This window comes from Podarcis raffonei, chromosome 3 (assembly GCF_027172205.1).
Source record: "Podarcis raffonei isolate rPodRaf1 chromosome 3, rPodRaf1.pri, whole genome shotgun sequence".
NCBI classification, from domain to species: Eukaryota; Metazoa; Chordata; class Lepidosauria; order Squamata; family Lacertidae; genus Podarcis; species Podarcis raffonei.
The window spans coordinates 23,669,104-23,692,940 of NC_070604.1; the positions used below are offsets into that span (position 1 = coordinate 23,669,104).

The 23,837-nt window shown below is 41.2% G+C and overlaps 1 protein-coding gene and 1 long non-coding RNA gene across 3 annotated transcripts in view; one reads left to right on the forward strand and one right to left on the reverse strand.

The window, feature by feature from the left end:
* Window positions 1–6,542: 6,542 nt before the first annotated feature.
* LOC128410090 (uncharacterized) lies at window positions 6,543–15,345 on the forward strand. Its single transcript, XR_008329383.1, has 4 exons — window positions 6,543–6,633; window positions 8,141–8,240; window positions 10,346–10,385; window positions 14,991–15,345. It is a non-coding gene; the product is annotated as an uncharacterized LOC128410090 (long non-coding RNA).
* The window catches only part of CSMD1 (CUB and Sushi multiple domains 1), a 949,519-nt gene continuing 932,227 nt past the window's right edge, over window positions 6,546–23,837 (reverse strand). For both annotated transcript variants that reach the window (XM_053380819.1, XM_053380818.1), the window contains 5 exons: window positions 19,472–19,633; window positions 18,242–18,354; window positions 15,966–16,053; window positions 15,045–15,177; window positions 6,546–6,829 (listed from right to left, as the gene is read on the reverse strand). In XM_053380819.1, coding sequence (XP_053236794.1) covers window positions 6,670–6,829; window positions 15,045–15,177; window positions 15,966–16,053; window positions 18,242–18,354; window positions 19,472–19,633 — 656 coding nt within the window. In that variant the 3' untranslated portion in view covers window positions 6,546–6,669. The remainder of the gene's footprint in view (window positions 6,830–15,044; window positions 15,178–15,965; window positions 16,054–18,241; window positions 18,355–19,471; window positions 19,634–23,837) is intronic.

Here is a 23,837-nt window from a genome sequence, read left to right on the forward strand (position 1 = left end):
CCTTCCCTTTACTTTAATTAGGAAGCCATTAAAAACATAACACAGTCATACCTCATGTGGTGTCTGCTTCAGGTTACGTGTTTTTGTGTTGCGTCCTGCGGCAACCCAGAAGTACCAGAACAGGTTACTTCCGAGTTTCGGCGCATGCGCAGAAGTGCTAAATCACACCTTGCGCAAGCGCAGATGCGGCACTTTGGCTTATGTCAGTTCTGTTACGGATGGGTCTCCAGAACGGATTCCATCCATAACACGAAGTTCCACTGAAATTTAGTTTTTCACATAGGTGCCTGAATTTTGGCGACATGGTGGCCTCTCAAGAAGGAATTAACCATGGAAATTGTCAGCAGGTAGATCAAATGTTTTTTTTATTATCTTTAAAATCCCCCAAATAAAATAAAGCAAATTCAAAGGTAAAAAAGGACATCACTTTCTTGTTTTTAATGTAAGTGTATACAACTTGGAGGCATGGTAGCTCCTTGAGAGGGGATTAAATAGATGGTATCTTGTGTTTTTGTGACATTTTAGCTACATGGCTCTCTTACAGATCGTTCTGAGGCCCAAATCAATTTGGGTCATTCCAGTTCAGTACCAGCTGCCTCAATCTGATTCAGAATCAGTCCAATTTGGAATTCAGCCAAATCGGCTGTTCAACTATACTGTAAAATATAATGTATATCCACATTCTAAGCAGATCGTGAAGGTGCTATGGAATGGTAACAGATGCGGTGGCAATCTGTCAACTCCAGGGTTTTTATGCAGGATTTTTTTTTGCCATTATTTGATTAGACCAAGCCTACCTTATGTCCAATGTACTTTCTGCTGGGGGGAATTTGTGGCTGAATGTGCAAACACTTGTACAAGGTGCACACAGGAGAAAACCAGGGAGCTAAGCATTCAATTGAGTCAGGATATCTATCAACACGACACAAGCTCTCAGTGGGATGTGCATTTCTTAGAGCTAAAGGAGCCATTTCCCCATCCTCTTCAGGGGCAGAGAAGCAGGATGTCAGTTTTGTTATTTTTCAGGCGGGGAACTATCTTGAGCTCTTCTGTGCTTTCCTTTTCAGTTTTAAAAAGTGCACTGTCTTGATATTTGGGGTGGGGGGTGAGGAGAGAATACGAGGTGGAGAGAGAGCCATCCTCAGGCCAACTGGCTGTTAGCTGCCATCATCCCAGTGCCTTATGGGAGGATAACAATGGTGTCCTCTTATTTTAAAGAGCTGCTTTCTCTCTTACTGAATGATAAGTGTGCTTTTAAATCTGTAAAACAGAAAAACAGTAAAAGGTAAGAGATGAGCATTCCACATAATTTGAGGTCAGTTGACACCTCTACCCCTAGAAGATCCCTCCTATTTTATCTTGACTGGGTAAGCTACCCCCAAAATGCAAAAATTCAGGTCCATTCATTTCAAGCCAATCCTGTTTATCCTTTCATTAATGATGATGTGCATCACTTTGCACAAGTAGTCCAGTTTGTCACTTGGAGAACACAAGAGTGCCTTTGTTACATGGTGCCTAATTGAAATGTTTTGGGCCTAAAAAGTTATATGGATGTGTGCTTATATGCTTTCTTTCCTTGGGCTCCTGGAGTTGGATTGGGTGACGTCTTGGCAAATCCTAACATGCAACCTAAACAAGCAAAGCAGCCTGTTGCTGGCATTTTTTAGGGAAGTCTATGCATGAGAGTTTGTACATCCAGGTGTATTTCTTCTCCCTTTCACAAATTGTGGGTGTGCTTAAGGCAAGGGCAACAAAAAGGAATGGAAACTGGGACACCATCTGAGGTTGCTTCGAGGTGACCAGTTTATTGAGCATTTGTTCTCATTTATTTGCAGGGAGGTTATATGATGCTTTGCCAAGCGATTATTACTCTCTCACACTTTCTAGTGTATTAATTTTCCCATCATCTTCTTTTACCACAAAAAGTCCATTAGGTATGAGCGGCTTGTTGTGCAAGACTGCAAATTCCATTTTAATTGTGCAGCCTTAATTTGTCAGAATGTGTTTGAGTTCCACTCACAAAATAGTGGCAGTCTGGAAGTGTCCAGAAACATGGGAAAACCTCTAAATAATTCACAATGCACATGACTTTTCCAAGAAGTGCAGGAATTGTAAATAAGAGAAGTAAGGATAGTGAAAATATTCCACAGATTTTGTGCCCAAAGATACGAGGAGGCAAATAACACTTCATAGAAATAGACGTATTTCTTCAGACATATAAAGGCACATCACTTTGAGTAGGAAACTGTGATGTCAGTATGGCCCTACATTTACACAAGTACCTTCTTTTAAACTTGGTTAGTAGAAATTCTTCAATTTCAAGTGAATAAAATAAGACTATAAGAACAGTACAGTGCTACACAGTAATCTGGAAATCTAAAATTAAATATTTAATTAGAACTTTGAATTTGCTTTCAAGATAGGTGGCATTGCACAGGCTATATTACAGTCTTTTATACTTCTTTTGCCAAAAAAATTACTGTATATTTTAAACAGGCCACTTTAATATTAATACAAGTGTAATAGGTTCAGAACTGAAAATTCAGCTAAAGATGGTGCATTTTACAGTATTGGGAAAAAATTACAGGATTTTTTTCTTCTCTTTTTGTATTGTAAAAACATTTTTTTAACAATTTACCTACATTAATCAAAAAGTACAGCATATTTAATAATTTTACAAATTTTTCATAAAAAATATATCTCTGTACAAAAAAGTTCTTTTGCACCTACTTCATGTCACAGCAGCATGTCGTGAAATGGCAAAATGGAGTACTGGGAATGAAAATTAGATTGATTTGATCGTAATGCCAGCTTTCCCCCCCTCCCCCCTTCTTTAATAACAGCTTTTTTTGTTTTGTTTACAAAATATATTACAGAAGAAAAAAATTATTGCAGCTAGCCTGGAGAAAGGCAAGATGGGTGATACAAGCAGCAGATTTAAACAGCTTTGAAGCACATAACCTGTTTTTGATTGTTCTTTCTTTGAGTATGTTTACCTTTGCTTTATCATAATCATTCTGGTCCTTTCTGGGGAAAGAGTCAACAGTAAACACATCACAGAGATTTCATACTGCCTTTGGCATGACCGTACTACGACAGACCTCAATTTTACTATTCAAGTCACTCTGCAATTCAGGCTCTACTCAAGTGAATGGACTTTGGGGTGGCACTTTGAAGATCTGGGCTGTTGGGGTGGTGCACCTGATGCATGTCTGGGCAAGCATGGAGCCTGAAAAGGAGTGTTAGAAATGGAAGATTTAACCTGGTCAGTGTGCAATCCAACGCAACTGTAACAAAACCAAATGGAACAGAAAACCTTCAAGAGATAGGCACAGAGGTGACAAAGGGGGAAACACACACACACACACACAGAGAGAGAGAGAGAGAGAGAGAGAGAGAGAGAGCGCGTGCGCCATGGACCTATTTTATTAGGTAGGGCTGTATCTCTAGATATGCTGTGTGGGTACAAACCAATGTTCTGTTCTGTAGTTTCACTGAAATGAGTGACACTGCAGATGAGAAGTTCAGTAACAACTGAAGATTGGAGCATATCAGAGAGAAATGGTTGTTTTGCCTCCATTAAGTTAAAAAAAAAATGTTGATGGTCTATTATTCTAATGTGAACAGCCTTATTTCTTGTTTAATTATACTTCCCTAGAATAAATCAAGTTAGGATTTTCAGATTCTAAAGAATGAAAAGTTGAAAATCGTGTTCTAATGAATTCTTCTGGCTCATCCATGGAGCTCCTTTGTCTGAAACGCTCCCCCAGCTCATTACAGTGAATGGAGCCAACCCATGCGCAGACTTGCTTTCTCATGTGCAGCCCAGTCCATTGAAATGAACCAGCTCCCCACTCTGCAATATACAAGAGATCCATGCATGCAGATAAGTGCACTTGGATCTCCCAATCCAGGATATAGGGTGGTAACACTATTTTACAAAACTTTCCTTCTTCTTACTCTTCATCCAGACAGGGTAAGAATTGGGGTTGGGGGAGAACCCAAACCCATTCTCCCTTCATATTTTGTATTCTCTCCCCCCCCCCCACCCAAATGACTTTGGTTACATCTGCCATCACCAATAAAGTGACTTCAGAGGCAGCAATTCAGTGTTTCCCTTTCTCCAGTATACAACAGTGCAATCTACACTGGAAGCAATGCCTCTTTATGAAAGGAGGGCTATTTTGTTCTGATCACTGTTGTCCTTCCAGAGAATGCCCAAATCTGTCAGATATCATATAAAATTGTAAATGCACGTGAGATAATAAAAAAGTAATCTGCCTCTAAAGCAAAGCACAAATGTCCAGACAGTGCCAAGGTTTCTAATATTAAACATTTTTTTGTTAAAAAAAAAGATGAAGAAGCTAAACTTATTGGCATTGCTGGTATCTTCCATCAAAAATCATGTAAGTTTTTCTACTTTGATCAAAGATTGCCCTGCAAACTTTTTCTTGCTATTTAACATAAACTGATATATATTATTTTCTGCTAATGCTTATTTTTGGTGATTGGTTTAGTTTGGTGTCAGGGTTCATAATGGACTGGATCCAAAGAGCTACTTGAGTTGCCCAAGGGCTTGAATGTGCCCAGTGGAATTCCTGCCTCCCCCCCACTTTGAACAAGGAATAAAAATTGCTCCTGCCGTATGACAACCTGCTTTCGAAAGCCTCGTCAAAAGTGGTTTGACATATGACTTTCTGGGGGCAATGTTTGGGAAACACGACTCCAAAGATCCTTTCGGTGTGTGGAACCAGTAGTGCAGGTTTTGGGAACCTGGCCTGTGTACTTGATGTGAAGGTGTCAGAATATTAATATAAATAATTCTGTTTGTTTGTTTTTAAAAGTCAGGTGGCAAATCATTGGCGACGTACAATGGTGTTTGTCCCTCTGTCGGAAAGCAATAGAAATACAGTATAAAACTGAATATAATTTTTGAAATGCAACATAGTTGATTTGATTAAATTAGTGTGGGTGCGGCCAACATTTTTGGAAAGTTCTGACATAAAGGAAGGTCAGAGTATGTACTGGTGCCACTCTAGCTCCCTTGTTTCTGGTTTTCACCCTAGCCTACTGAGCTGAGGAGTAGGCAGCAACAGAGGTCTAATCATGCCACAGCTATCCCCATAGTTTTCTTATCCTTCTCTCTGTGCCACCCATGAGTTAGTACTATAGGTAAAAGACTTGGGTGAATCAACAACCTGTCAGTTAATTTTGCCATGTCCCCATTTTCGTTTTGAGAAGCTAGCGGCAACCCTTGCTAGAGTAACTTTGAGGAGTTTTTCCACGTACATCTCAAACTTGCTCTGTCAAGCTGTGTGATTACAAAAGCATCAAGCAGTATTGGTTAAAAATGTAGCCAACAAAGACATTCACACAATCACACACATACAGACACCCCATTGGAAAGCGTAGTAGTTGCAGTGGCGGCTTGCATGTTGGATGTGGCTCGAGTTTTACATACTCTCTTGCAATGCATTTGTAAGTTCTATGTAACTTTAGAAAACAATGTAGTTCCACGTGGAAAAAAAAGATGGCAAACAAATGCAAAAGGGAAGACTGTATTGTGAGCACGGGCCCACAGGCTTTATGAACTATCTAAAATAAATTACTATTCACATTTTGTACATGGCAAGCAGCAGTAGCTGCCTGACTCCCCTGCTGTTACAGAGTATGATGCTGAGAAAAAAAGAATGAATGAAGTGAGAGAGAAAACGGAAGCAAGGCTGGGAATGAAGATTTGTAAACATGGGCTTCCCACCCCCACCACCCCCAAATCTGGCTGGGTTGTACTGGAGTTTACATGGAAAATAAACCAAAATATAGTCTCTTCATAGTCACAAGTCACTCTGCCAGGAATAGAGGAAGGAGTCATTGTATAACATACGTGCTGGGTAAAATTATTATGGAATGCGTCACAGGACAAAAAAAAAAAAGTTGAGTAAATGCTTATATACAATGGATAGTGTGTATAAACCCTGTATATTTTGTTTTTGTTTTTAACCAGTATCATACTCAGTCATTCATACCACACTAGTGCAAAAAATTGTGCATTAACATTTTGCAATACAACAGCTGACTGGGAAGTTTGTAGACTGCCTTATGTATGAATATCTGAGATATACTGTAGGGTTGTTCTAACAGTTGACAAGATTTCAATGGTAAAGCATTTTGTAGATGTGTGCAGCCCCCGAGGAAGGTTGTCTTGTCTTCTCCTTCAAGAAAGCTTCTTTTTGTTGTTGTTGTTTAAATCTCCTCCTGAATGTTCTTATTTCTGGGGATAATTTATGGTGCTATTTTTTGTCACAGTTCCCAACGGAGTGATCCGAGTGCCCAGAAGATTGCATTGAAAGGCATCCAGCCACTTACAAATGTGAAAGTCTGAGGCATTTAAATATGACAGATGGATATGACTTGGCAGTCTTCCTTCAAAGTGTGCCTTGATTTGGAGCAAATGCAGCCAGGTATTTCAAATCCACCTTTGAGATGAAGAAATTATCTTGGTCTTGATTCCCCAGAAGACTTGATGTTTCACCAGAAAGCCTTGCCGGTAGATGTTAAAAGATTACAGCAGCGAAGCCTAGAGAAGGGAAACTGGTATATGGCACCAAAGGAATTACTGCTTGTCCATCAGAGGTATGGCTATGAATCAGTCAAACTGGGCACTGAAGGCTATACCACTGTACAAACTGTGTTCAGAGTTGTGTCAAACCTCACAGCTTTTGCCTCTGTGGGTTTTAAGTTTGTATCATACATAGGATTTTCAAATGACGCTTGTCCATTGCTGTTTTCATGTCCAGCATAACCATTGTACTGCACTTTTGGTCTTGTTCTGGAGTGGGGAGGAAAGAGGAGGATAAAAATCAGAGCCTCAGCCATTGTAAATAACATGGTACAACTAAAGCAATTTATAAAGATCCTGACATCTAAACACTATTAAGCTCCCAGAAGTGCCTGCTGCTTAAAATGGTTGGCAGCTTGCCTCACTAGTAAGCCCAGAGAACACGGAGTTATCAGTTACCAAAGCATCAAAAAAAGTAAAAGCTGTAGACCTGTTTCACTTGTATCCAAATTCCATGAGCGCGGCTTCCCACATCACTAGGCTCTGTTTTAGGCCAGTTCTATGGGTCTGTTTTCACCTGAAAACAGGTACTCTTTCTCCCACTAAGGAAAGAACAGCTTAGGACCTGGTACTTATGTACCTGAAGGACACGAGCTTGTTTAAAACACTGCAATAGCTGTGAGTAGAGTTGGAGAAGAAATATGTCCATATTTTAAAGCAAACCCCCTAGTCTGCCTTTGCCAGATTAAATGTAAACTGGAACACTACTTGCAGGACAAGGCATCTGACTTCCCCTTCCCCAACCCATATAAATAAGAGACCAATCAGACTGGGTTTTGGGTAGAAACAGGCCACAACTTTATTGAATACAAATGAAAGAGGTTTGGCTTGGGCATTGGGCAATCTAAATACTTCCGGCCTGCCTGCCGGAAGTGATGAATTGTCAGTCCAGGTGGGAGTTCTTAAGACTTACATCAAATGAGGCTTGCTAGAGCCAAAGGCAAAAGCCTAGTGCAGCACGGAGCAAAACAGAGCTCCCACAGCAACAGAGCAAACTCTGGTCCTGATCCTACAAAGAAGCAGGGAAACCCGGCACAGGAACAAACAGGCTGTTCCCCAGGTGTGGGCTGCTTCAATGGGCAGGGGGCGGATCTGAGGGAAGCCCATTGTTGATTCCATTGGCTCTGCCCCTGGCTCCGCCCACGTCTAGCCTGCATCCCCATTCGCCAGTGCAGGGTGCAGGGTATCCAGCTCCTGTTAAGGCGGTGGGGGCATATGCCCCCACCGCCTATCAAGAAGGGCACTGCCGTTTGAATTCCACTGTTGGGGCCCCTGTGAAGCCTCTTCTGTCCAGCAACGCCGACACACCAAGAGACGTGAGCAGACTAGTCAAATCACCTTATACACTTCAAATTATGCAACACAGTTTTGGTTGCATAATCTGTTTAGATTGTATTTTTTTTCATCTGCTCTGCTGAATTTCTTAAGATATTGCTTTAATATCTTAATATTTAGATATTAACTGTTTTGATACTTTTATCTAATTGTAGTTTTATTGTTCTATCTTTTTATTATCTGCAGTTGCTACACTCTTTACTGGACAGTGGCATAGGAGTAATCTGAAGATGGAATGGAAGACCAGGGGATTGCTTCCTTCGTACAGACTCGCCAGTGGCATAAGGTAGTACTATAGGGAACCAACTACCATGTCTCCCCACCCACCACCCACTGTGTGTAAGAGAGAGAAGGGGGGAAGGGGAAAGGAAGTAACAGGGACCAAAGAGAAACATGATGAAGCATGTACAGTAGACCCCCAGGTTACATTACTCTCAAGTAATGTAAACTTCGGGTTGTGAAAGTGGCAAACCTGGAATTTCTGGGTTTCGCTGCTCGCACATGTGCAGAAGCGCTCTGCGCGCATGCGTTCTATTGCGCCATGCGTGTGCGCAGAAACAGTGCCTCTGGATACAGATTTTTCAGGGTGCGCACGGACCTCCAGAATGAATTAAATTTGTATCCAGAGGGGCCGCTGTAATTTGGCATTCTCCACTACTACAAAGGTACATAGGTAGTTTTTTCTCTTGGAAAGTGTTGTCACCAACTTCACAACTTATGTGTCTTGTTTCTTGTGAAGAAAACATGCAAAAACCATGGCAGGGAAAAGATGAAAGCTCATTATCACTTAATTAATAACATTTCCTACTAGTAATACAGGGGAAAAAATCTATTCCTTTTATTGCAGTCTGCTATTCAGTCTGCTATACTGTAGGGCAAAAATACCTTCATTTCTCTGCTAGATTTAATCATTAATCCCAACTTTAAGTGAAATAAACCCTTCAAGCAATACAGTAGTAGATGCTGCCAAAAGTGGAATGGAACAGATGGGAATTGCTTCCTGGTAGGTTCTGAATGTTTTCTTTTCAGTTCTTAAAAGCCTGCTAAATGGCAAGAAATGCCCTTCAAATCTTTTCACTTTTTGGTCATTTTTAAAAATTGGTTTCAATAGCCACAAATAGCTGCAATGTTTCTGAATTTTAGCAGCAGGGTTTACTGTCATTCTTTTCATTAAAGGTAAAGGTACCCCTGCCCGTACGGGCCAGTCGTGTCCAACTCTAGGGTTGTGTGCCCATCTCGCTTAAGAGGCCGGGGGCCAGCGCTGTCCAGAGACACTTCCGGGTCATGTGGCCAGCGTGACGAAGCTGCTCTGGCGAGCCAGCACCAGCGCAGCACACGGAAATGCCGTTTACCTTCCCGCTATAAAGCAGTACTTATTTATCTACTTGCATTTAGGGGTGCTTTCGAACTGCTAGGTGGGCAGGAGCTGGGACCGAAAGACGGGAGCTCACCCCGCCGCGGGGATTCAAACCGCCGACCATGCGATCGGCAAGCCCTAGGCGCTGAGGTTTTACCCACAGCACCACCCGCGTCCCCCCTCTTTTCATTAATATAATGCAAATAATTTCAAAGTTTCTTGAGATTGTAGTGGGCTGACTGGAGGAAATGGGTTGCAATCCTATGGTCAGAACTGCAATCAAATAGTTCTAGAGTGTCCATGGGGGCAGATGAAGACATGGAGCTCTGCACAAGCAGAGGATTCCCTGTTTATTTGAGCAACTGCTCAGGGCCAGGATTCAGACTGGCAGGAGTGACTGCTCCATTCATGCTTTGCTTTTCAGTTTCCCCATTCCAGGAGCAGCTCCTCACAATTCTCCCAAAGCCCCTTCCCATCTGGTTGTACCTGACAAGGTGTAAGGGACTGAAACTGGAAGGTTTGCCCCTGCCCCCTAGTAGTTCTAGAACTCTTGGGTAGTTCTAGAATTCTTGGGTAGTTCTAGAACTCATCCCATTAGGACCATAAACTATACATTTCCTTTTAGAGGGGATTAGGAAAGCCCTCCTTGTATGAAGCTGTGTGTACATAGCATTTTACCACACTCTCATGCTTCAGTAACAGCTCTACATGACTGCTGCGGTCATTCTACAAATCTTTAAGAACATGTTTTAATCTGTTATACAGTGGTATCTCAGGTTAAGAACTTAATTCGTTCTGGAGGTCCATTCTCAACCTGAAACTGTTCTTAACCTCTGGTACCACTTTAGCTAATGGGGCCTCCCGCTGCTGCTGCGCCACCGCCACACGATTTCTGTTCTCATCCTGAAGCAAAGTTCTTAACCCGAGGTACTATTTCTGGGTTAACGGAGTCTGTAACCTGAAGCGTCTGTAACCTGAAGCGTATGTAACCCGAGGTACCACTGTATTCATTAGCTTTTAAATTCTCATTTCAGATACCCAGATATGTACTGAAAAAAACTTGATCATGAAGAGGTATGTAAAGTTTTTTGTTTTGTTTTTTGATGCCCTACTGTAGTTGGGCAAAATATAAAAATATTGTTCCAAATCCCTATTAAAGCTATGTAGGCAACACCCCATTTACACGCTTTCGGTAAGCATATACACATTGTGCCAAACCCAGAAGTGACCCAAAAACGTCACAGAAATGGACAGAATTCACAGGCTTTTTCAGTAATGTTTCATATATACGCAATTTCACTGATGTACGTGGTGCCTCAGAACATAACCCCCATGTAAATGGGGGGTGGGGTTTGCCCATATTAGACAGTATTGTGAATAATAGACAAATGTAAGCAAAATGGAAACATTTTATTTTTAGAGGTGAGCCAAAACAAACTAGTAGCTGTTTAATGCCCTGTATCAGACAACACACAACAACAATAGAGAAATATTTGATTTTAAAACTATTTGCTTTTGTTCAATTACTCAAATTTCAACATGGAACTCAAAACGTATGCTGAGCTGAAAGGAAAGGATTAAAACAGTAGTGATATATAAGACTCTTCTACCCTAAATTTAGTATTAATTTTTTATGAATGTAATTATATAATTAAATAGAACCTAAAATATAATCCCTCAAAAAACACTCATTTTATTTGAAGTTAGAAGATTGAACTGAATTAATATAGATATTCCATCAAAGTAAATGCTATGACAAAAATTAGAGAATTTTTAAAACTTTTTTTAAAAAAAATAGAAACAGCCCCTCTGAGATAAATAGAACTTACTCCCCCCAGGTAAGCCTATAGAAGACTATATCCTAGCTGTGTTTGTGTTGTCCTATAGGGTTGTTTAGCAAGGGAAGGAGTCAACTAATTCATTCTGTCAGAGAAAGCCCTGCATAAAGACTTTCATGAGTGCCCTGGGTCCTTTTGGGGGGGGGGTGAAGAAAGCCCCTGGAACAGCCAGGGGTGGGGAGAGAAAAGGGATGTTGCAATAGCACGATGTTGACTTTCTCTCCAAGTCTGGCTATTTGACTAAGAAGGGCTGCTGTCGTTTATATCCAGTGTTTTTTCCAGACCGAAAGGTGCTGGAACATGCCTCCCTCAAAAGATCCACTCCAGAACCCACAGAGGATATATCTGGGGTAGGGGGTCTCCTTGTGAGCCAGAGGAAGCCTACCTCTGTCACCCTGCCCTCCCCACCCATGCGTGCAAAGGTGGTGGTGGTGGCGGCAGCAGCCCAACAGGGGGGCTACAGAGACAGCTTCCTCATGTGACAACCCAACGCTGCAGCTCCACTTCCGGGTCAAGCCTGACCTGGGGATGGAGAGCAAGAGTAGAGTCGGCAGCAGCTTCCCTGCCCGGACCGTGGCGTTTTCGTGTCCCCTGTGCTGCTTTACAAGGCAAGCTGCAGCAGGCTCCCTTTGCGCCATGCCCCAGGCAGCGATAGCATACATTCTGCCACCAGGTGGGCAGGCTGTCTCTTCCTCATGGAAGAAAGAAGTGGGTGGCTTTGTTAAATTGTTGGCACAGTGGTGGTGGGTTCCCGTGTGGCAGCTGGGAGGCCCTGTTGTGTCCCTGGCTCGCAAAGAGACCATCTCTAGAGCTAATAGAGGATGTTCCCTTCAGAGAGGGTCTTCTCAAGAGCTGGAGGTTCAGTGGGCCTTTGCTGAGTCTGGTTAGGTCTCTCCCCTCATTTCCAAGGCCCAGCTGAAACGTGCTGGAATGCCATTCCAGTGAGTTCCAGCTGAAAAGAAGCGTTGTGTGTATAAATTTGCACACCTGATACTTAAGGCCTCAGAGGTTGTGGAGAATGCAGGTGTGGCTAGCAGAAACTAAACGTGCATGGTTTTTCTAAGCTAAAAAGTCTTGGCCTCTGAGCTGGATAGCTTAAAGTTGCAGTAAAGTGCTGTAGCAGTCAGCCCTGGTTCCTAGATGAGGATGGTCAGGTTAGCAACCTACACATGCAGCAGCACCCTTTGCATTCAAGCTTCCTCCCAAGGACAGGGGCAGCTGACTCAAAACTACTACACACATTCTTAATTTTGTAAGGCATAAAAATGATCCTTCTACTGAAGGTTATTTTGTCTCTTAACAGGGTTGTAGTTTAGGACATTCAAGATCCGTTACTTCTGGTACTTTTTAAGAGTTACGCATATTTAAAATTAATCTATCTTCTCAGACAGAAATTGTTTTATATACCCAATTCTCAAGTTAGACCAACTCTAGCAGCACTCCCATAAGCTCACTCAGCATGTACCAGTAGGGTCTGTTTATCTATGAATTCTAACATTCATAAGGCACTGGGAAGGGGGCAGCACATGTAAGGCACAATGCAGAAGTCCTTTCAAGTCTCATAAATTTAAATGGAAAAATTAAGCATGTGCTTCAATATCTCCCTTGAAAGTGTTGACTTTTGGCTGTCTTATGTCCACTGTTTATTAAACCTTAGGCTACAATCCTATGGCTTGGAGTAAGGTAAACTCAAAATGTATTATTTCTGAGTAGAAGATTGCACTGTTAACGTGCTACATATATTTTGTATGATACGAAGGAGGCCAGGTGATGTCAGCTTTTCAACATAGTGATCTGGCGATATACCAGAATGTTGAAACAAGAGGGAGGAACAAGATGCATTTACCCCAGCTTAAATTGCCACCACTCCTACTGGGAGAGCTGAGGTGGTTTCACCCTGGCCCCTCATGGGGAAAGAGGCAGTCTGGTGCATGGAGGGAACAAGGTACTGAGGTGAGGCTCCCTCCTGGGGTGACCAGGATGAAACACAGCTCTCCCTTCCAGGCAAAGGTAGCCAGGCAGTGGTAGCTGCCTTTGCCTTCACACGGGCGGGTTGTCTCTTTCTTCTGGGAGAAAGAGGTAACCTGCCTGTGCCAAGATGGCGGCAGTGGGTGAGGTGCTGCCTCTTTCTCATAGAAAGCTACTCCACCTGCCCCACATGAGCCAAAAAGGAGGGGGGGGGGCTTGATTAGCTTTTTGGCTCCCTGGGGGCTGCCTCTTTCTCTGTCCCTTTACCCTGCTGTGCCAGTGCCTGCCTCATTCTCTACTGCCTTGGCACGGGGTGCGTGTGGGTCAGGTGAGCTACCTCTTTCTCCATTGAGGGGCATGTGGCTGCCTGCTTCTCAATGGAGAAGTCTAACAGAGCCCCCACCCCATCTGTGCCTCACACAATCTGGTGGTGGGATAGGGGCTCCATTACACTTCTCTGCTGAGGGGCAGGCAGCCACATACCCCTCAATGCAGACGTTTAAATGAGCCAAGGGAGGAACAAGCTACATCCCTCAGTGGTTTCACCTGGTGAAGAAGAATATTGCAAGTGAAAGTGAGTCCCTTTGCCACTGCAGCTTATTTCTCCTTCAGCGTGCTGGGTGCAGAGGCCGTTTCACTTGCAATATACCCCGGGTAAAACCACCATTGTGCTCTGGGCCCTTACTGGTCCTGAGCGATGTTTCAATACCCATTGCCCAGTCCTAGCCAGGGTTGGTGACCCTGTGGCTGGGCAATGTTACAATTAATTGTCTGAAACTGGTACAATGGTCAAACCACAATACCAGTTTCAGACTTTTTCAGCCAGCAATACATTGTGCCTCCCTGGCCGATGCCAGCGCAGTGCACCTCACCTAGTCACTCTGCCTGCAGCCAGGAAGTTGCAGTGTATTGTCAGCTAACATTGCAGTGATCAGCAGAGAGGTGGGCAGCTTAAGGAAGCCCACTTCTCAGCTGATCAAGCCCTCCAGCATCCCCACCTGCCCCTCAGCAGAGCAAGCACCCTTACTGCTCTGCCTCCAGTGAGCAAGAGTGGTATGGAGGAGGGCTGGGCAATTTCAAACATTGTGATATATCAGTATATCACAATGTTTTAGTTGCTGAAAACAAGATATCGCCCAGCCCAACCTGTAGCTCACCAGATTAGACTTGGGCAAATCTGTCCATTTTGGTTTCTCTCAGTTTCTAATTTTTCTGATCATAAGTGAAGCTCTACACATCATTTTGCATTTTTTTAAAAAAATCCTCATGAAAATCTACATTTGCTTGTAAATTTTCCCTCATATATATGCATTTTTCAATGCAAATGTACATATATTTTTCATATTATTATTTATTGAATATATATACTGCCCTACACCCCGAAGGTCTCAGGGCAGTTCACAGAATAATATATTATTCTCACTAATATATGGATTTTTATCCACACTTAGCCAAATATATGCAGTTTGTACCCATTACTTGGCTTGAGAACTGCATACAAACTCAAAAAAATGGCTGTGCTTGTGTATTGTTTCAAAAATGCAAAATAGGTAGGCTATTCCAAATGTTGTTGGACTCCAACTCCCATCAGCCCAACTTGAACAATGGTCAGAGATTATTGGATGTGTAGTCTAACAACATCAGGAGGACAGTGTAGCCATTTCTGATGTAGGCTAACCTCAATGTTTTGTTTTGTTTTTCCATGAAAGAAAAGTCTTAAACACACACCCATGTGTTTGTTTGTATCTGCAACCAATTTTCATTAGAAGCTACCAAAATGTTACTTGTTGTTTTGCTGCTTGGGCTATCAAATTGTACCTTGTAAAATTTGAGCAGTTAATCTTTGTTAAAGCTTTCTCTTCTCTCTCAACAGGCAGAAGTTTGTGCACTTAATTAAATATGTCACAAGAGATTAGATCCAGCATACCTGTGTTTGTAGAGGTAAAATGCAAACCCTGATAATATTAGAGCAAAGAACGGTACCAGGATTGCAGCTGCAACAGAACTGCTGTTTGTACCATAGAAGTGATTGGGATGATCTGCGCCCGTACTTAAAGGACCTGAAAAGAAAATGAAGGGAAGGGAAAGAAAATATTTTTTTTAAGGGATGCAAGTATAAGCATGTAAATCCAACAGAAGTATGGCTGGCAAAACAAGCACATTTTTTAAAAGTACTTGTATGAATGCAATGTATTTTCTAAATGCAATAAACATGTATAAAATGTCTAGATCTAAAAATAAGTGCTGAGCTATATAATCCTATATGAATGCATGCAGCTGTTTTCCTCAGACCATTGGGTTCTCATGGTTCCAACAGGAAGATTCTAACATCACAAACCCCCAATGTAAATTCTGTCATCATCATCACCTCCATCTCCTGGCAAAGCTTGGAAAAAGGATTCAGAATATTCAAAATTAATCTGATCCACAAATGGTAACAATATCCCTTAATAGCCTTGGAAAACGCAAGCTGGCTTTTTCCTTACAGTCTGAAGATACATGCAGAATCCAGGACTACCAAAGTCATTTAAACACAGAACATATTAAAGACTAAGTTGTGAAAGCCATTTAAAGCACTGTTATAATCATCATTCTGCATTGATGGTCTTCATAGAAGCATCCTGCAGTTATCTTATTAGGTTGCTGTTGCATCAAAAATGAAGTGGCAGCATGAAATAGTTGAATTAGAGATTTAATGGCACATTTAAACTAATTGAGAAGATGTGGTAGTAATTGAATACAATAAATATGCTTTTATTTACTTCAGTGGTTGGCACAGTGATTTGAGGTTATCAGTATTCAATAATAGACTATATAACACTATATAGGGCTATAGCAGCATTCTTACTTTGTCTTTGGAGCATAAATCTTCCAAAAGCTTTTCCATGTATGTCACCTTGATATGTGAAGACACCTCTGTCGAGTCCCGATGACACCTAGAACAAAGAGAAACCATTAAAATCAAGAGTGGACAATGGAACCATCTTTTTTGTTTGTTTGCATTTCATGATTACTGATACACCAATGAAACAAAATCATCAGAATAGTTAAAACAGCCAAACATTTTTTAATAACACACAAATCCTGGTTTTTCATTTGAACAAAGAGACTCATAAAACTATACATCATGATGAAGACCCTTTTGCATTTGTAGCGTTTGTTAGATGACAAATTCTGAAATACTTGAAAGGAATGCTGCAGTTACCAAGGAAGAGATGAGGAACGCCTAGGCCAGAGCCTTCCAAATTTTTCATGTTGATGACACATTTTTTAGACCTGCATAATTTGTGACACAGTATTTCAGTTTTACTAGCAAACTGGAGGTTAAACTAACCACTTTCCATTTCCGGGAGGAGCACGGGGAGCATTGACGCAACACACACACACATTGCAGCTGGCACACTAATGTGTTGCAACACACATTTTGGAAAGTTCTGGTCTAGGCTATGGGGTCAGATGCAACTCTCAGAGGTGACTCACCTGCTCCCCAAGACACGCTTTCTTTAGCCCTCTTGCCTCCTCCTTGATTTTTGTACTGGTTGTAGGGGAAGAAAACAGCAAATGACAAGTGCTAGGGGCTCCAGTTTGGATTGCCTTGGGCTGGAGCCATAGATTATGAGGAGTTCCAGGGGTCTCGAGTAAGACCTCCAGCCCCACCATGGGGCCTGGCTGGCTAGATGCCACACTCTCAGGTTGCCATGAGTCCAACTTGTCTGGCCTGTGCCGAAGTGGAAATCTCACACTGGCAACTCCATTTTATTTATTATTTATGATATTTATCATATTTTTGTCTTGCCGTTCCTCCCAAAGGAATCCAGGGCAGAAACAACAAGTGGTGAAACAATAAAAACATCTTTAAAACAATGCCAAAACAGAGGCAGGCTCGGAAAGATCTCAGTTTAAAGGCAAGTCTTCAAGACAGTGGAGATGGCACCTGTCTAATATTATGGCGAGGGTATTCCAAAGGGATTGCAGAATGCAATGGTTGTGCATTTAAGGGGCAAGATGATCATTCAGGTATCCTAGTCTCAAGCTCCATAGGACTTTATACCTCAAAACCAATGCCATGACTTTCACCTGGTATCTAATTGGCAGCCGTTTAATCAGGACCCTGGTGTGAGGAGGAGAGAGACAATTGAATCCACGGCCAGCTGCTGCAGTCTGAATTTGGAATGGGTCCCCCTCAGCTGCAGTTTACATTGGCAAAAGAGGCTCTATTTAGAAGAATGTACATACACACTCAGACATGCATGTATAGTTTTGCTGAAATGCTGCTTTCGGAAAATTGTATGAAGTGATAGGTCACAAGAGTGGCATGTCAAGAAACTCTTCTCTACCCATTACCACTCGCTTCCTCTTGGTATCGTGGTTTTTGGTGCTGGATCCTTACACAGACAAAGGAAAGGGAGGAGCAACATGTCTCGCCTAGCAATGACTCTCTGCATCAGAGAGGAAGACAGAGAGGAGATGGGCACAATGATGAAGCTGTCTTCTCATTTTGCACCCTCCTTTCACACATGACTGTGTGCAGAGAGAAAGCTTCCTCATCGTCCCTCTTCCTTCTCTCATATACATATCTGGTTAGCAACCTGGGCTCCCGAAATGTTTACAGTGACTGGGAAAGCACACTTTGGTTACTGGTTCCAACTCAAAACACAACATTTCTTAATCGGGAAGAACAACGGATACATTGTTAATACACTCTAGGAAATTGCAGTTCTGCAATTTCATAGCTTTCCTTCCAACAATAATCTTCAGTGAAGATTATAATTACTTTTGAAAAACGAGAAACTTCCACCTTCATAAGTAAGGAAACCACGTAATGAAATTAATATTCTGTTCCAGTATTTTAAAATATCCCAAAGTCCATGAGAAAGTTGGCCCAGCAAAATCTTCCATCTTAGCTGTGCTGTGTCTCATTCTTTGGGAACAAGGCAATGTTAAATGCAATAAAGCAGATGTGTGCAAAAAATACTTCTCTTAAGGAGTCAAGGGAGTAGTGATGGGTTTTATACATTTCAAAATGCATACCACCACAAATGTAAAAATATACGAGAGAGAAGAGATATTCTACTAGGTGGGAACAACATTTGAGTCACATAAACGTCTTCTGTGTGTACTTACATAGCCATCTAAGGCCCACTTGTCATTTTCAAACTTGTTTGCAGAACCCTCTCTAGGATTTTTAATTTGATAGACTTTCAAAAGCAAATGGGCTTCCTCTTTCTTGTAAACGCCTGCAAAGAAAATTATATAAAGTGCATTTTAAAACATGTTCACCCTGTATTTTTAGACCGAATCTTTTCTGTAAATGACTTAAAATATTTAGCTAGCTTAAACTTCATTTACATAAAAAACTGTATGTAATTAGATATTACTGCATTTAAATAAATGGTGTAATGTATTCCTACAAACCAGCTTTTAAAACAATGGTTCACCTTTGAACCAGTTTTAAAAGTTGTACTCAGATTATCATATATTAGCACCATCAACTGAGATATGAACAAGCATTTTGGCTTAGCATGCAGCCCCTTCACGTGAGCAATGAAAAGGAAGGAAACCCTCCATTAACAACAGTTTTTCCTCTCTCCCTTTAAACACGCACCTGTTGCAAACAAAGCAGTATGGGCACTCCAAAGCTTTCGTAGACACAAATGGTATTTAACATGTCATCATGTATAACTTCCCTCTTAGCATATTGAGGACAAATAATGATGGACAATATGGGCCCCTCCAGACCTCAGTTGGTAACTAATGTAAGTTCAATGTGTGCATTAACTTGCAAATGTGCACAGAGCTTTTAAGAGTCTGTTTGATTTTTTTAAAAAAAATATGTTTCAATTGCTAGACCTGATCATAAAACCATGCCATTGAAAAGACTATGTTTTGAATTAGAAGTAACTATGGGATAGATTGTGTTTATTGAAATAATTTGTGGGAGTAAGATATATAGAGGTTTATTTTTACAAAGCATTGGCATGGAAAAACACTTAGCAAAATGGCAGAAACTTTGCATGTAAAGAAATATTATTATATTTACATCAGCAACAAAATGTCAATGTCCCCTAACTGCTAGGTATCAAAGGGGACGTGTGGTGACTACAGGATGAGATTTCTTCTACAGGTTAATAGAGGTAGCAAACAATAATAATTTTAATCGAAACCTATTTCATTCATCAGATTCAGCTGCAAGCAACCAAATCATTTCCAAGTGTTGTGTCATAATATAAGGCTTTCTAGTAGCATAAATAGATCTCTTCTTCTACCTTACGCATGCTACATGTAAATCGAAACAGGTAGGAACATGTCTCCAAAACCTTGATTGCAGCCTCAAAATGGGATTTCAAACCTCACCTGATAGCTTGAGCTGTGTGCTAGATGCTTCAATGAATGTAGCATTCACTTTACTGCTTGTAGCATTGAACCAGTCAACGGTTAGAGTTGCAGGTTGTCTTTTCCCTTGATGCTCATAAAAACCTTTCCACAATGAATTTATAAAAAATACATCTGAAGGAACTGGAGAAAAGACGAACAAAGAAGTAAATCACTACAACAAAATGCAAGCAGATGTGTGTCTCTACTTCTTTGAGTATTCATTATTTAGTTCACTATTAGAGGGTCCACACATTGTTTCAAAACCTTTGTTGTATTTAAATATTTATAATATCAATGATAATAGAGTATATGAACTTATGGTGAATCTTTATGCATAGTGACATCTTCCTGCTGCAGTTGAAGTCCAAAGCAAATTGCTTTGGATCTCTTACTTCTGCAGAAATACATGACAAAACATATCCTCTTTATTACCAATGGATTTAGGATGATACGTTGGAACAATAATGAAATGATCAGTTGGTTGTAATGCAAGTTGTACTACTAAGAGAAACACTCATTACTGTCCTTTAGAACAAATTCAAGGCAGTTTGAGTGTACTCTTGATGGAAGTTATACATGCCTAAGTGTTTCACTGACTTTAGTTAGATGAACGCATGAAAAACTAGGCAGAGATTTGCAGCCAAAACTTGCATTGATTTCTATATTGCTTTCTCAGTCCCCCCCACTCCCTAATTCCCATATTTTTGTGGAGATGTAAGTTTCATGGACCTCCATTCTGCATGTTCAAAATACTGACAATTGTCATGTGTGTCATTATGCCATTTCGTTCATTTTCTAGTACAGCAGAAGTTACACTCTCAAGAAAACACCATACATCCTATGTCAATGACATAGTAGTTTGTAATATACTCGTCCATGCAAAACTCTCCTGGTCTGACACAGAGGCAGATTTAGGGGTGTACAACCGTTTCGGCTGCAGAGCCTCAAGGGGCACCCTAAAAAGATATCGAATGTAGGGCGAGCGTTAGTGAGGTGCCAAATTTTGGTGTCGCACAGGACGCCTCTGAAATTTGAGACCGCAAGGTCTGCTGCTGATGGATTTCACATTGTAAGTGCATGGAAGTGATCCACCCCAAACTTCATCTCATGGAGGTGATGAAAGGATATTTACTAATCTTGTACACCTCTTCAACACCTTATTTCCTCCCAGGTTTTGATGGGGTTTTTCGGATGGGTCATCCACCAGCATGCCCTCCCCCCCCGAACGCCCCTCTTTGCCCCTACTGAAGGCAGAGCTCCAAAATTAGTTGGTCCAAGCACTTGGAATGCCATGTGGGTTGGGAAGGGGGATTCAACATCCTCCCAGCCCCTTTAGTTCTAAGCTCTTTTTCCAGCCTTCAAGATGATGATCTGGTGTTTCTTTTGCCCCTGGGAATGTCCTCCCAGGGGCAATAGAATTGCAGCCTTTATGGCTTTTCACTTAAATATCTGCATTTCTTAATGTACAATTTTGTTACTTTTTTGGGAGCCAAAAATTGTGCTAGGCTATTCAGAATGTCTGAAAGTCAGAGTATAAACGAATTTCGATCTGCACTCCAGTCTGGGAGGTGTGTATCAGGTCAGCTCATATAAGAATTCATAAAGATTGAATTTCTCAAGCATCCCTACTGAAGTGCTAGGTGTCATTTGGCAATGAACTACTGAGATGCTCCAGATGCTACTTGCCTTTACCAGTAAGTTTCCTATGGTAGTTTTACTGTTTCCTGTTTGACAAGCCTGAGGGATTAGTGATGAATCATTGCTTATTAGTCAGCTTCTGTTTCCCGTGGGAGGGGTTTTAATTACCGGCTTCCTTTAATTGTTTATTTTATTTCTTATCTAGCAAAATAGCAACATTTCATTATAAGGGGGGGAGGGAATGAGAGGAAACCAGCAATTAACTCACACATGAACAAAAGCTGACTTATTAAGAGGCAATACACCACTAATCCCCTCAAGCTGTGCTGAACAGGAATCAATAAAAGGGACAGAAAGAGGAAACCACTAATTACAGTTGTAGGAGAACCTTTGCTGAACAGGATTCATTTTTGAAGGAAAACATTGTGGAATGATCTTCAGGAACAGCACAGCTGTGTAACACAGCACCACATTAAATGCACTTTGTACCATCATTTTATTACCATTTGAAGTTGACTGCATTAAAAACATTGCCTCAGCGGCATTAAAAAATCTCATATGGAAGTTACTGAGGTATAAAATAAAGCTACAGAAATTGGTGTGAAATATTCTAAGGATTCTGAGGTAGGCTCCACATGTTAAATTTTTCTTGCACCCAAGTACACTTAGAACTGCATTAGGAAAACTGCAGGGAATAACCCATACTAGCAATGTGACAAAATTATACGAATAGTGGCTCTCCACCAGGCAATGTCATCATACACCAAGCCCAAACTGAGGAAAGACAAGCTCCCTATTGTACACATGTACATTTCCCAACTTAAGGAAACTTTGCTATTCTTGTTTCCGGCCTTCAATTGTAAAAAAACAACAACAAAAACATGGCATGGGAACTGAGCATCTAGCAGAGCAAAACACACGGTCTGGTGTGTTATATGGGACCTGATAGGTCAGAAGCTAAGTTAGGGAAATTTATTTATTTTATTTATTCCTATTCATTCCTTCATAAGGAGAGCTGAGGGATAAAATACTAGGAACACTCTAAAATGTAAACAACAAAAGCAGTAAAATTCACAGCGGCCCAAATCATTAGAAGGGCATGAAAGCCTGACATCAAACAGCAATCTAGGTCCTATAAGTAAAATGAAGTAGTTCTTCCACTCAGCACAGTAGAAGGAGAGGTAAGTTTGCAGGGTTTCTCCATTAGCAGTTTCACCAGCTGGTCATTTCAATAAGTTTGCAGCTAAGAGCTAGTGTTAAGACTGGGACCATATTATTATTATTTGGCTGAAGAGCAGGGGGGGGGCGGAATAGACAAATAAAAGACAGCTGTTCCCTGGTTGCTCTGATACACTTGCATGGGAAGAAAGAACAGCCTGCTGGATCAGGCGATTGACACATCTAATCCAGCAACCTCAGCATCGCAGAGTGGCCAACCAGATGCCTGCTGGAAGCTCAGTTTATTTGCAACTGTGATTTCTGCACTTGCAATTCCGAACAGCTGGGAAATCTTGTTACAAAGTTTCATATGGTCACTATTTGAATAAAACATACAAATTCAGGTTTCACAATTAAAGAGGATTTGGTGATCTTGTGCAATAAACCTGCTTCAGATCAGACTTTTTTGTGGTAAGGAAAGTGATGAGAAAATGCACTAGAAAGTGTGGGATAGCAATTTCCCGATGTCAAGTCATATAACCTCCCTCAAGCAAATCAGAACGGGCACTCAATAAACAACCAATATTGCACAACCTCCCCGTAAAGTTTGTGCAAACATATCCCGATGTAACAACTAAATTGTGCACAAGAGGTAGGGGTGGGGTAGAGATTAGATTTTGCTCGCATTTTTAAGAGGAATTTGCAAAAACACTGCTATCCTTCAAAATTCACATTTCTGTGAATTTTGTGGTGCAGTTCTCCAACCAATGTGTAGAAAAAGTGATATATGCATTTCTATGCACACTTTTCACCAATACACCAGTGACAATTACATATGAAAAGCCACATTATGTTAGGGAAAGTTACCTGCAAAAATGTGTATTCATCAAAAGTGTTTACACTAATGTGTTTATTACATAAAAATTCTCACTAAAATGCTGATGAACTTTTGTGAGGGATTTAAAAAAACGACTCATTTGCTAATTGCTTCAGAAATGTGGAGAACTAAAATTAAAGATTCAAAAATGAGAAAGTAAGAGAAACCAAAATCCCTAGCAGGGCATCCTAAGCAAGGTAGAAATAAAAATAAAAATCTATTATTCCATTCAAAGAATGTGTATGGGCATAAAGTATGGAGGGGTCATGGGGCCAGACACCTTTTAAGAAAGGTCTGAAGAGGAGATTCTCTGCATATTCAGATGGTTGCACTTAGATCTTTCAGATACTTTGGATCTTTCTACAGGAGCACTAGGGTGGGATGGGGACAGAAGAGGCAGAGCGGTCATACGCAGCCCTATCTCCAAGCCTTAAAAATTCTAGGAATGCGTGAACAAAGCTAGGATCTGGTAGATGATCTATATTCATCATTTTGCAGTATAACAGAGATGACAGCAAAACTTTCAGGAAAACAGGGATATCAACAAATTATATATCAAAAATTGATTGTGCACTGTACAATGGTACCTCGGGTTAAGTACTTAATTCGTTCCAGAGGTCCGTTCTTAACCTGGAACAGTTCTTAACCTGAAGCACCACTTTAGCTAATGGG